The sequence below is a fragment of the Delphinapterus leucas genome, chromosome 13 (assembly GCF_059928025.1).
Source record: "Delphinapterus leucas isolate spDelLeu-1000000601 "Yukka" chromosome 13, BTC_Dleu_Yukka2, whole genome shotgun sequence".
Lineage (NCBI taxonomy): Eukaryota > Metazoa > Chordata > Mammalia > Artiodactyla > Monodontidae > Delphinapterus > Delphinapterus leucas.
This window is the reverse complement of record NC_143141.1, coordinates 34,274,329-34,286,562: the sequence shown is the minus strand read 5'-3', so window position 1 is coordinate 34,286,562 and position 12,234 is coordinate 34,274,329. Positions and strand designations below refer to the sequence as shown.

Below are 12,234 nucleotides of genomic sequence, written 5' to 3'. Positions count from 1 at the left end.
GTTTATTCTTCACCAGCATCCAAGAGATCTTTCAGGAGAGGGAACTCAAGTAATATGTGAATACATTCTCATTCTTCTTAAAAAAAAAAAAATGTTCAAGTCAGAGGCTCCCTGAATGACACACACACCTCCAACACTCACTTCTTTCGGGGAAGAGCTGTCTCGCTCCGCTGTTCCTCCAGCTCTCCCTTCATACACTTTCAGGATTCACGGAAGTGTGGGCTGTGGGTGGTGTTTATCTTTACACATAGGTGTGACACTCCGCAATTGTTCCTTAGCAGACGCCGCAGAAATCTGGCGCGGGAAGAGAGAGAGCCCCGCAAGAAATTCCTTAGCACAGCTCCGAGGAGTTTGTTGAACTATTTGCGTAAGAGATGTTCTTACCTTGCCAGAAAGAAAAAGAAAAGTTTATTAAAAATGGGGTTTAAATCTAAAAGAAAATAAAACATCTAAATAAAAGTAGGCTAACCCTGTTCCGCAGATACATGTGCGCGCATCGAGAGATCAGATACGTTTGCTCTTTATTCATTGAAATTTTCTCGGGCGTGTCTCCGGGCTCACCTCCCTGCCGGCTCATTCCCCGAAGGCCGAGACGCAAGCTCGGCGGGGTGCTAGTCCCGCGGCCGCCCGAAGGCGAGGCCTGCCCCGGGGAACCCGTCCAGCCCCTCCGCGCCCTCGGACCTCGGGCTTCCCGGTCTAGCCTCCCTGCGATCGCAGTCCCCCCGCTGCCGTTCCCGCGCCCGGCCCGGGGCCCGCCTCTACCGAGGACCTTGACCTCGCACGGACCTCGTCGCCTCGTTTAGCTCTCCCTGACCTGCTTTTGAACCCGCTAATCCTGTCCCGAACTCTCGCCCCGTGGCGATCCCTCGCCCCGGCCCCGGCGTTCTAATTCCCGCTGACCCCGCCGCCCCGCCGCCACTCTCCGCTCTCCCGGCTTTGAAGCGCGCCGAGGGTTGCGGGTCTCCAAAGGCCGGGGGCTTTGATGCGCTGGTTACCACCGCCCGGCCTCGCCCTGACCCACGCTTACGCGACCTCCGAACGCAACAGCCGGGTGTTGCATTCTTTCCTTCTCTTGCTTTCCCTTGTTTCCCCTTAGATTAAATCGTTTCTTTTAGAAATCTATCAGACCCACAAAGATCAAAATGTTAGGTAACACCCTAAACTGGCGACGCTGTGGGGAAGCCACAAGAGTCTGGCAAGCAGTGAGGGCGCAGAAAGGGTAAGGCGGAGGCGGGCTTCCAGGAGCAAGCGCTGGGCCTCGGGCAAAGGCGGAAAAGGCAGGACCAAGTACAGAGGACAGTGTGACTTAATTCCTTTTTTAAGGCTGGGGTGGGTAGATATTTGTCCGATACGGGGCAACAGCTTGGGACTTCCAGCGATGGGGCTGAGGGTCTGGAAGACACTCACTTGTCACTTTATAATCCTTTGTGCTGTTTAGAATTTTTTCCCTCAGATGCATGTTTTCCTTTCTGAAGATCAAACTGATTGTTTAAAGAGTTAATGAAATTAGTGCACACCGTATGCACTTACAAACACAAGTCCACATGCTGGGTCCACATGTTTGTTTGGGGGGGTTGTTTGTATGCTTGTTTGTTTTGTTTTGTTCCGTTTGTTTTGTCAGCCAAGTGAACCGGACACGAGACCATGTGTTCCCTTTCTTGGCCCTTCGTTTAATATAGGGCGGCTGAGGCTGCTCTAGGGTGTCTCTTTAAGGAGAGTTATCTTCAGAGGCAGTTCTCTAGCCAGGAAAACAAATCAGCTGGCACGCGTATATCTGTGAACGACCAGGTGGAGTGGCCTCGCAAGATCAAACTCCAAGGTCCCCTGTCCTGACCATGGAGATTTGTGTCTGTTCGTTTCACAACTGTCTCCCAGTGCCTTGCACAGTGCCCGGCATATAGTAGTAGCTCAATAAATATTTGTTGAATGAAAAATATTCCAAAGAGTGTGGCAGCAACTCCTGGAGAATTGCTCCCAGTAGATATATATTACTGGCAACATCTCCGGAGTAAGGGGCCAGGCTCCCTGAGGGACGATCACGGGATCATGAGGGGTTCTCGGCTACTGGTCAGGGCATTCTCAGCATTCCCACAGAGGCCAACAGTTAGCCACCCAACGCCCACTGCCAGGTGGCTCCTCCCCTTCCCTTCGGAAGTCCTTTCCCTGGGTCAGGTGATGGAGAATTCCTCCAGCCTCACCCTACCCCTGTCCCTAGGTAATCCCGTCTTTCACCGCACCCCTAACTGGACCCAACCCACCCAGAGAGCAAGGAAGCCTCGGGTCCACCAGCTAGGGGAGACTCCAGAGCCAAGGTGGCCACGGAAGGGGTGCCAGCGACACCGCTCTTCCTCGCTTCCCTGCCAAGCTCAGTCTGGAATCCCACCTACAGGTGACGCTGATCGCAAATGATCACTTTTTGGGACAACAGGGCCCAAGTCTCGCGGGTTCCCCTGCGCTGGGAACTGGGGATCGGGGTAGCTGTTGACCTTGAATGTGCAGCGTTCCGGAGGGCATGGCCAAGACAAAAAGGCACCTGTCTACACGATAAGTCGCTGCCGGCCAGCTACCCGAGGCACAAAGTCGGGGAGGGAAGATGAGCAGCTAGCTGCCCTTGATGGAAGCACGGAAACGAAACGCTTCTTCAAACCTCTTCTAACAGCATTTAAGAAGTTGTTTTTCTAGGTTTGTTTGAATTGTGTCATCCTACAAATTCAAAAGAAATCAAACGGTATAAAAGGCAGTCCCTGGGCCGCTGGTGCTCTCTCCTGGGCGTGCCTCGTGGGAAGTGCCCGGGAAAGGGTGAAAGCCCTGGACCCTGCCCACCGCGAAGCCCCCTGCCTCTGGGCAGGACTGGGAACCTCCCGGGCTCGTGATGCTGTTCCTCGCCGCATCCCTGAGTCGTTCTTCCCGGGGCGTCGGGAAAGGCCGCCGGGAGGCTGGCGATCGGGAGAATCTGGCTTGGGAGCCACAAATGGCACGAGTGGCACTATAAATACGCAAAGCTCGGCAGCGTTGGTGCCAGGGCTCTGAGCTGGAGGACTGAAGGCAGGGCTGAGTCCGGGTTTCACCGTTCACTGTCTTCTCTCAGTGGCCGCTTTTGAAGGAAGGTTGGGCTACAGCAGAAAGAGTTCTGTCCCGCGGCTCTGGCAGCGAGTCTGGTTTCTCCGCACCCCGACGCCGACTCCAACCGTGGAAGCTGGGGTTGAGGGCCTGGAATCTGGGCTCACAACCCACAGAGCAGACAACCTCCCCCTGTCCCCCTGGGCAGCGCGAGGAGAAGGACAACTACCAACTAGTGCTGAGAGTGGGCTCTCGGCTTTAAGCCTTAAACGATAAAAGAAAGCGTCAATATTCTTTCCTAGGGCACCCACAGAGCGCCGGATCCTGAATAAAGTGCTCTACACAGACTAACTTACTCCTCATAACAGCTTCAGGTGGTTGGTACTAATATTATCCCCATTTAAGGGATGAGAACACTGAGGCAGAGAGAGGTTAAACAACCCATTAAGAATGAGTTCTCAGTAGAGCCAGGATTCCAACCCTGCCTAGCAGAGAGCCAAGGCTCTGAATCTTTACTCCAGGGTCTATATAATTCCTACAAGCCTCCCAGTCCTGCCTGGCCCTCTTCTTTAGACAGAAGTGGAAGAATGCTTCTGGAAGGTGATCGATTAGCTGGGGACACACAGCCAGTGGATGGCTCTACCCTGAGCCTCACCAGTCTCCTCCATCTGCTCCCAGAAAACTTCCTCCCTCTTCTGGCCAAGCAGGGCACCCTAGGCCAGGGGAGCACCCACATTCTCACCCAGGTAAAATGGAACCAATCCAGATGTCTATCAGTAATGAATGCATAAACAAATGTGGTATAAACATACAATGGAATGTTATTTGACCTAAAAAAATGAAGTACTGATACATGCTACAACATGAATGAAACTCAAAACATTAAGTGAAAGAAGCCAGACACAAAGGTCACATACTATATTATGATTCCATTTATATGAAATTTCCATACTAGGCAATTCCATAGAAACAAAAAGTAGACTTGTGGTTGCTTAGGGCTCAGGGGGGATGGGAAGTTATGGGTGATAGATAAAGGTACAAGTTCCTTTTTTTTCCATTTTTAAGTTGAGATATAATTGACATATAACATATTTGTTTCAGGTGTTCAAGATATGATTCCATATTTGTATATATTGCAAAATGATCACCACAATAAGTGTAGTTAACATCCATCATCACACATGACTACAACTTTTTTTCTTGCGATGAAAACTTTTAAGGTTGACTCTCTTAGCAACTTTCAAATATACAATACAGTATCATTAACTATAGTCACCAACAACTTTCTTGTGGAGGTGGTAAAAGTGTTCTAAAATTGACTGTGGTGATGTCTGCACTGTATATCTCTGCCTATACTATATATTTTAGTATACCTGTGAATATACAAAAACTATTGAATTGTACACCGTAAAGGTGTGAATTGCATGATATATTAATTATATCTCGATGAAGCTATCACCAAAAGAGCAAAAACAAAACACATACACAGGACTTCCCTGGTGGCACAGTGGTTAAGAATCCTCCTGCCAATGCAGGGAAAACGGGTTCGAGCCCTGGTCCGCGAAGATCCCACATGCCACGGAGCAACGAAGCCCGTGAGCCACAACTACTGAGCCTGCACTCTAGAGCCCGCGAGACACAGTACTGAGCCCACGTGCCACAACTACTGAAGCCTGTGGGCCTAGGGCCCCTGCTCCGCAACAAGAGAAGCCATCGCAATAAGCCCGTGCACCGCAGTGAAGAATAGCCCCCGCTCGCTGCAACTAGAGAAAGCCCGCGCGCAGCAACGAAGACCCGACGCAGCCAAAAATAATAAAGAAATTAAAAACACACACTCACACACACACACAGTTCTAGGAAGTCAGTTCACTGTCCACATCAACCCAGGCTCTGCTCTGCCAGAGTCTGCATCCTCCAAGTCCAGATTTCCTTCAGTCACCATAGAGGCTACAGCTCCCTGCGAGGGTGGGTGCTTTTCCCCTCAGTCCAAAAGCCCCTCCCCGAAGCTCTGGCCCAGGAGTACTTTCCTGTGTTTGGGAGGGAGCCGGGTTCTCAGAGTGAAGGAAAAGTGAGGGCAAGAGATTTTTGCCTTGGCTGAGCCCCAAGATCTGGCACCCAGGTTTGAACCCACCGCTTGACCTTGGTCTCGGTTTCCTTCTCTGCAAAATGCAGCAACTGAGTCACCACCCTAAGACTTGTGACGATTTCATGAAATTATGAGCCTAGAATAGCTTTGGACAATTAACCACATATCCCTTGGTAGAAAAAAAAATGAAGGTGCAATTGTTTTAGGGGATGATCCAAATAAAATCAGAATGTGCTGGAGTGAAGGGGTTTTGTTAAGAAAGAAGGAAAATGTTTTAGAAGATTCTCTCAAGTCACTGGTATCTTTTCATTGATTTTAACTCCGTGTGCATGTCAGGATCATAATTTCCAAAGACGGACAAGTAGAAGAGGGCACTCCTGCTGCAGCAGGGAGAGGGCTGAAGAGAAGAGGGAAAATAAGGGCTTGTGAGAGGCAGAGGGGGTGGGAGAGAGGATGGGGAAGGAGGATGGAGGGAGACTGCCATGGTCCAGAGGTTGGCCTGGCGGGGAGGACAACAGTGCAGGGAACTGATGGCCCAGAGAAGGGAGGAAAGCTGGACAACCTGAAGGAGAAAAGAAGCAAATGGAGAAGGAAGAGGTGGCAAAATCATCAGAGGAGGGGGAGCAAGGAATATTCACAGACAACTATGTGGGGAAGAGAAGCAGGAAGCCAAGAAAGTTTTCTCATGGAATCTGCCTGGAGGAAAGCAAATGGGAAGAGAAGATCGCCAAATCCTGAGTCACCAAGCTCCTGTCCTAGAACCTAGGGACACCCACCTAGCCCTACGCGGCCTTTTCCCTCACCCTTGGGTGGCCTCTACCCAAGAGAATCCTGAGTCCTATCGGGGGGGAGTTTTCAGATCAAGTTGGACACTTCGAGTTGGGTCCAGCTGTGTCCTGCCCAGGCCTATTCACCCTCTCTGATGCCCCTCCATGAAACTGCCCCCACCCTCCAGCCCCAAGCATGCTGGCTTCCCCTCCCCCACTCCACCCAAGGTCTTGGCTGAAACAACAATTTCTCATTCCCTGACCTGCCAACTCCAGGCCTTTACACCCGTCTTTCTCTCAGCCAGCAATGCCTGCTTCCCCCACTCTTGGCCCAGTTCAGTGGCTTCCAACCAAGCTTCACCTGGAAGCCTTTCAAATATGGCGAGCCCTCTCACAACCAGATTTTAAGCCACTTGGTCTGTGGCCAAGCAGAAATTTTATTCTCTGAATTCTCCAGGTAATTTAATACATGGCAGGTGTTGAGAACTCCTTTGTGTCCTCCCTTAGGCCTTCTTGGCCCTGGGCCAAGGCCAGAGTCAAGGCACAAGCCACCCCTGTGTGGTAGGTATCTGGAGAATCTCATCAGACCAGATGAGGGTCACTCCAAGGGGCTCCTCCTTACATTCTGGCCAAACCCACAGCTTCCCCTGAGCAGCCCTCCCAGATAGAACCCTGGACTCACAGGCTCAGGAAAGGCATCAGCAAGTTCTACCAGGGCTGGGCTGGGTGGCGCAACTTGATGGCCCTGGAGCTCAAGAGAGCCCAGCTGGGATCCTTGCCCAAGCAGAGGAGGGGACAGAGCCAAGCAGGAGAGCACTGCCTTGGGGAGGGTCCAGGCTGTGCCTAGGAGGTGGCTTTGGGAGTCCAGACCATACCCCAGGACTCAGAACTGGACAAGGTGGGGTGGGGAAAAGGATTCAGCAACCACCCAGGCTACCTAGAATGGGAAGCAACCAGGTGCCGGAGAGGAAATGTCAGGCAGCTGGACAGGCAGCCCCAGGAGGTGGTGTAGCAGCAGGTGGTGCAACAGGAGGTGGTCCCCCATCTCACCTGTACCACGGTCCTGGCCCAGCCCACTGGGTTCCCTGCTCTCCCGACAGGGGTGACCTCCACCCCCATGGTGGGCACCTCTAGCCCCCCAAGCATCCTGCTCCCTGCAGAATTCTCAGAGTGTAACACTGGCATCCAGCACAGACAAGCCTCAGTCGTCTTGTGTTGCCTGAAATAAGACAACGACACTGCAGTGACCGAGCCTGTGGGCAGCTACCGATCTAGGAGTGGCCTAAGCACTGGAATTTGAAGAGCCTCACTCTGGCCCGAGCACCTCTCCCAACATCCCATCATTAGAACTGCCCTCCTTGGGTTTCAGCACTGCTGACGTTCTCAGAAACAGATACATTTGATTGTGTTTTACGAAAATAATAATGCTCATTATAAACAACAAGAACAACATCCTACCTCCTTTCAACATGCCAATCCCTCCCTACCTGGGGCTGGGACAGTGGCTCCCTCCCTAATGTGCCAGTGCAGGGATCCAGCTCCCAGGCATGTGGGGTGGGGCACAGGTGGGTTGAGGGAAGGAAGTGATGAATGGGCTATTTCTACAAGCTGGGTCTTGTGCCCCCCAGCTGAGTGTGTGAGGAGTGTCCTTCCCTGTTCACCCCAAATTCCAGTGCCCTTCAGTTACAGGGAAACCCCCATCCCATCAGTGATGGCTGAGCAGATTCAATCACCTGGGGGAACTAGATTCCCTGGGGGCAGAGCAAATGCTGCCCAGGATCTCCCACGGACATTTGGGTAGGGCCCCAAAACCAGCGGGAAGAAAGGTGGACAGGAGATCCAGACAGGAGGTGAATCAGGACAGAGGAAGACAGACCCCCTGAGCCTGTAGGCACCGGGAATGGGCTGGAGAGATGCACAGGCTGAGAGAGGGAAGTGGCACAGTAGAGGCCAAGAGGGAGGACAGGAAAGAAAAGGAAGCCATCTGGGGAAGGCATCTGAATTGGCTGTAAGCTCAACCCAGGCTCACCAGCAGTCGTGGGGGAGTGGGCTGGCCCCAGCCTCAGCAAGGACAAGAGGCGTAAGGAGTGGGTTGAGCTGAGACCAGAGGTCCAGGTCTGGAGACCTGGTTGGGTACACCTGCCAAAGCACCCAAGGGATATGAAAGATGGAAGAATAACCAGACACAGGACCAGACCTTTGAGGTTCCAGGTTCTGAGCACCAGAAGACGACGCTGAAGGCTCCTGCCAGAGGCCAGAGCTGCAGGCCAACTGGCAGTGGGGGACTGGAGGGCGGGGCAGGCAGGTATAGGTAGCTCCTGGGGGAACCCAGGATCTGACTCCCATCCACCCACATACACACCTTGGCTCCCCTAGAATCCCACTTCTGATCCTAGAAAGCCCTGATGCTGGGTGTGGGAGGGGGCTGCTATTTACCCGCAGGCAGCTGGGACCCCACTCTCAGCAGCCCAGCAGCTCGGGAAGTCAGTCTCACCCACTGAGGCGCCAAAAGGCATGGAGATGGTGGGTGAGGAGGGACTGAAACGTTCTTGGAGAAAGAGTGGAATAGGCTTACTCCCTGGCAAAGTGGCAGGAGTTGGAAGGAATTGGAGACTTATGGTACTGAGCCAGGCAAGGGGGTTCTTGCCCCAACTCAGGGGGTTCCTTGAAGAAACTCTCTGGAAACCTAGTCCTAAGGGGCATCTGAGGGGAGCTGGGGTTGGTGGCCCCTTCCTGATGACCCTCTCCCCACTTCATCTGCTGAGTGGAGAACCTGGACCACCACGTGTCCGAGGAACTCCTAGTGGCAAAGTGTCACCCGACTCCAGCCCGGGACTCACCAGCTCTCTGTGCCCAGACCCACTCATCCCCTAATGCCCAAGGCCACTAATTCCCGGGGACCTGCTGAGGCCGGAAGGGAGATTGATAGCGCAGATCGAGCTGGGCCTCGAGCTGCCAGGGCCCTCCGGAACCCCGGAAGGGACGGATCAGTACCTGGGATTTGTCTACGCTCAGCTGCCTCGGGACCAGAGCCACTGAAAAAGCAGTTTAGGTTAACGCCCCGCCCCCTATCGGCTGAGATCGCCCCACATCTCCCAAGCTAAGGTTCTTCAATCGCTTTACAAAAAGGGTAAGTGTGTGGGTGGGGGCAGAGAAGCAGAGGAAATTCTAGGGGTTCCTTGCGTCTTGGCAGGGTCGAGATGTGTCAGACGGCGGTTGGAGACTGGCGGTGACGGTGACGGCAGCAGGCATAGGCCACGGGCCCTCTGGTCCCCGCTGCCCGGTGAGGAATCCCGGATCCACCCAGATCCTCGAAAATTCGAGCCAGGCGGACTCAGGACATCTGGAGCTCTGTGTCCCACTTACCCTCCTGGGCCGGAGAGTCCCGGCAGAGCCAAACAGCTTTCCAACCTGTCCGCAGGCGCGCACGCACGTCCACACACACACGCACACTCAACAAGGCCGATCCTACACATCCCTGCCACGTGGCCATACAGAGCACTGGCGTTCCCAGCCTTCCTCAGCCGGGGCTCAGAGGATATAGTCCGGCAGGGCACGGGTGGGAGCCCAGTGGACACGCTTCCTGGGCGGGGAACTGGGCAGCCTAGGCAGTGTGCCCCAGGAGGATTCAAGAGCCTGGGTTTAAGGGTCGCCCAGGCTCCCGGATCGGCTTGGTCAAGGTCTCTGCTGGGCCAGAGCGGGGGATTGAAGAGGACCTCCAGCCCACCACCATCCCCAGCCATACACACACGCACACCACAAACTCCGCCTCAGGGAGCAGAAGCCCTGCATTCCTCACTGGATCCCCGCTCGCACAATCACGGAGGCCGTGATTCCATTTCCCAGTCCTGCAGAGTGGAGAGAGCCGGGACTTCTGCGGGACGCCAAATCCCTTACTGCCAAGAGAGAAGGAGAGGAAAGAAGAAAGGGCGCGGGAGGAAGACTGGGCACTCCCAAGAGTCAACCTGGGGCTGGCCTGTAGCCGCCTCCAATGCTCCCTGCCGGGCTCTCCCAGCAGACAGGAAAGGGGAGGCGGCCCCAACTTCCCAGGTCACGGTTCCACGGGACCCTGCGGCAGGCCACCAGCCTCTCTCGGAGAACGGCCCGGCTCCCCCGGAAGTGTGCGCATGCCCGGAGCCCATCGACTGACTTTGGAAGAGGACGCCGGGACGTAGACCTGAGTTCCTGGCGCGTAAACCACCATTCATCAAATGAAAATTTAGAAGGGTGAAAACAAACAAAACCTGGTAGGGTTCAGCAGGTGCTGTTCTATTTTTCTTTGAACAGAAACCCGGGCCTCCCATGTGGTCGACGGAACAGCGAGGACTTGGGGGCCGGGGAGATTCCAGCCGAATGTTTGCTTTCTGCTTAGAATTTTTCTACACCAGACACGTCTTACTTGAATAATAAAAATAAACTTGAGAGAGCCAGAGAGGAAAGACTGAAGTGCAGAGCGAAGATGACGGGGGCTGGATCAAGCGACCAGCGCCCTACGGGTCTGGGGTGGAGGGCAGGCGCCCTGGCCCATTGAGGCGGGGTGGGGAGGTTCACAGAGGAGTTCGGCATCCCCTCCAGGCACCAGGCTCCGAGGGACCAAATGCAAGTGCAGGGCTTACGGTGCCACGCGGCATGGGTCCTTGCAGCCGAGCTGGGTCCCTCTGGGTTACACTCCCTAGGGCCCTTCTGTAACTATAACCCTCCTTTTTTCCCTCTGAGAGTTAGGGCGCCACAAATTCTCAGGCCCCGCAGCTGGTCCGCGCTGCTCTCGCTCTGCACACCCTGCCCTACACCCTGGGCGCGATCCCGAACTCCCCTCCCCCACCCAAACTACCTTGCGACAGTTTCCTTCCTTTCTCCCTCTCTCCCTCCCTCCCTCTCTCCTCCCTCCCTCCCTCTCTCCCTCCCTCCCTCCCTCCCTCCTCCCTCCCTCCCTTTCTTTCTTCCTTCCTTCCTTCCTTCCTTCCTTCCTTCCTTCCTTCCCTCCTTTCCATTAGTACGGACCAGCAGGCCTCCTCCCCTGCCCCCTTTACCCTCCCTTTTTCCCGTCCCCAACCCTGTGGGGAGGCGCCATTAGTCACCAATTAAATAATTGGCGCTCCCCTCCCACTTCGCCTTCAGTTGGGGACATTTGAGATTGGACACATGCACACACTCAACCGCGCACAAGCACACTGGACACCCACTAAGGCACTGACTCACACGCTCACTCATTTACCACTCCTCCGGCTCAGGGAGTCATGGAGGCTGCACCAGCAACGTACTTTGCCACCCCACTGCCACTGGCACCTGGCACAGCCATGGGCCCTGCCCCCAGACACTCTCGATCGGACACACCGAAGCACCCCCGCTCGCTAGCATGCGGCACAGAAAAAGGAAGACAAGTCTGAAGTTATAGCGTTTTAGGCAAGGGGGTCACGGGCCCTCCCGCGCGCACACACAGGTTTGCACACACGTCTTCGCTGAGGCCTCTCAATCTTTCTTCCAAGCCCCTTTCTGAGTCAAAGGAAGGGAAATCGGGGCCTGGCCTCTCCAGGCGCTGTCCGAGGAGAAGCTCGACTCAGAAGAACACTAGGATCCTCATAAAGTGCTTGGGACTCGGAGGGCCCAGGGACCCCACTGCTCGCCTTCAAAACCCAGCTCGGCTTCCAGCCGCGCTCACCTCCGCCCTTCCCCTCTCCCCAGCCCGGCGAAGCGGAACTGGAACCCGGGAAAACCTCTTCGGGGCCGGGAGTGGGGTCGGGGAGACAGGGAGATTTTCACCTTCTATCTCAGTCTGAGATACCCCGTGTGAAGGCCTCAGAGCCGCAGGGGACCTGGGCGTTTGCAGCCTACCACAGTCTCGGCCTCACTCGACCCTCTCGGCTCCCGGACCCGGCTATCCGTCTGCAAATCTGTCTTCTCACCCCGGCGAGTGCGGGTCATTCCCTCAGTACCCTTGCTTCACTGTCTCGGGCTCTTTTTACCACAGTCTTGGCCTTGCCCTGCAAGGAGCGCCGGGAAGGGCCTGCGATCTGTCCTCCTGAGTGTGGGCAGAGGTATGAGTCTGGAGGCAAGGGCGGCCACTGAACCCCAGGCCTGAGCCCCAGCCCCCCACCCCGCCAAGCGCCCGAGCAAGGCCAACTTCCTGTTTTCTGCTCGGTCTCGTAGGTGTCGCCTTCCTGGAACACTTGGGTTATTGATCCCGCTGAAAGAGCCGGCGTGCGGAGACAGCGCTTCCCTGGGGATGAAGGGAGTGCGGAGGGGAGTAGGCTGGTGGTTGGGGGAGGGAATTGATAAAATTTAGGAGAGGATGTAGGGCCTCCCTGGCCTCCCTCTGCCGGG

The 12,234-nt window shown here is 54.9% G+C and overlaps 1 protein-coding gene across 1 annotated transcript in view; it reads right to left on the bottom strand.

Moving 5' to 3' along the window:
* The window catches only part of CD207 (CD207 molecule), a 53,245-nt gene that overhangs the window by 40,708 nt on the left and 303 nt on the right, over window positions 1–12,234 (bottom strand). Inside the window, 2 exon segments of the mRNA XM_089922489.1 lie at window positions 11,847–11,932; window positions 12,035–12,130. Of these exon segments, the coding sequence (XP_089778615.1) occupies window positions 11,847–11,932; window positions 12,035–12,130 (182 nt within the window).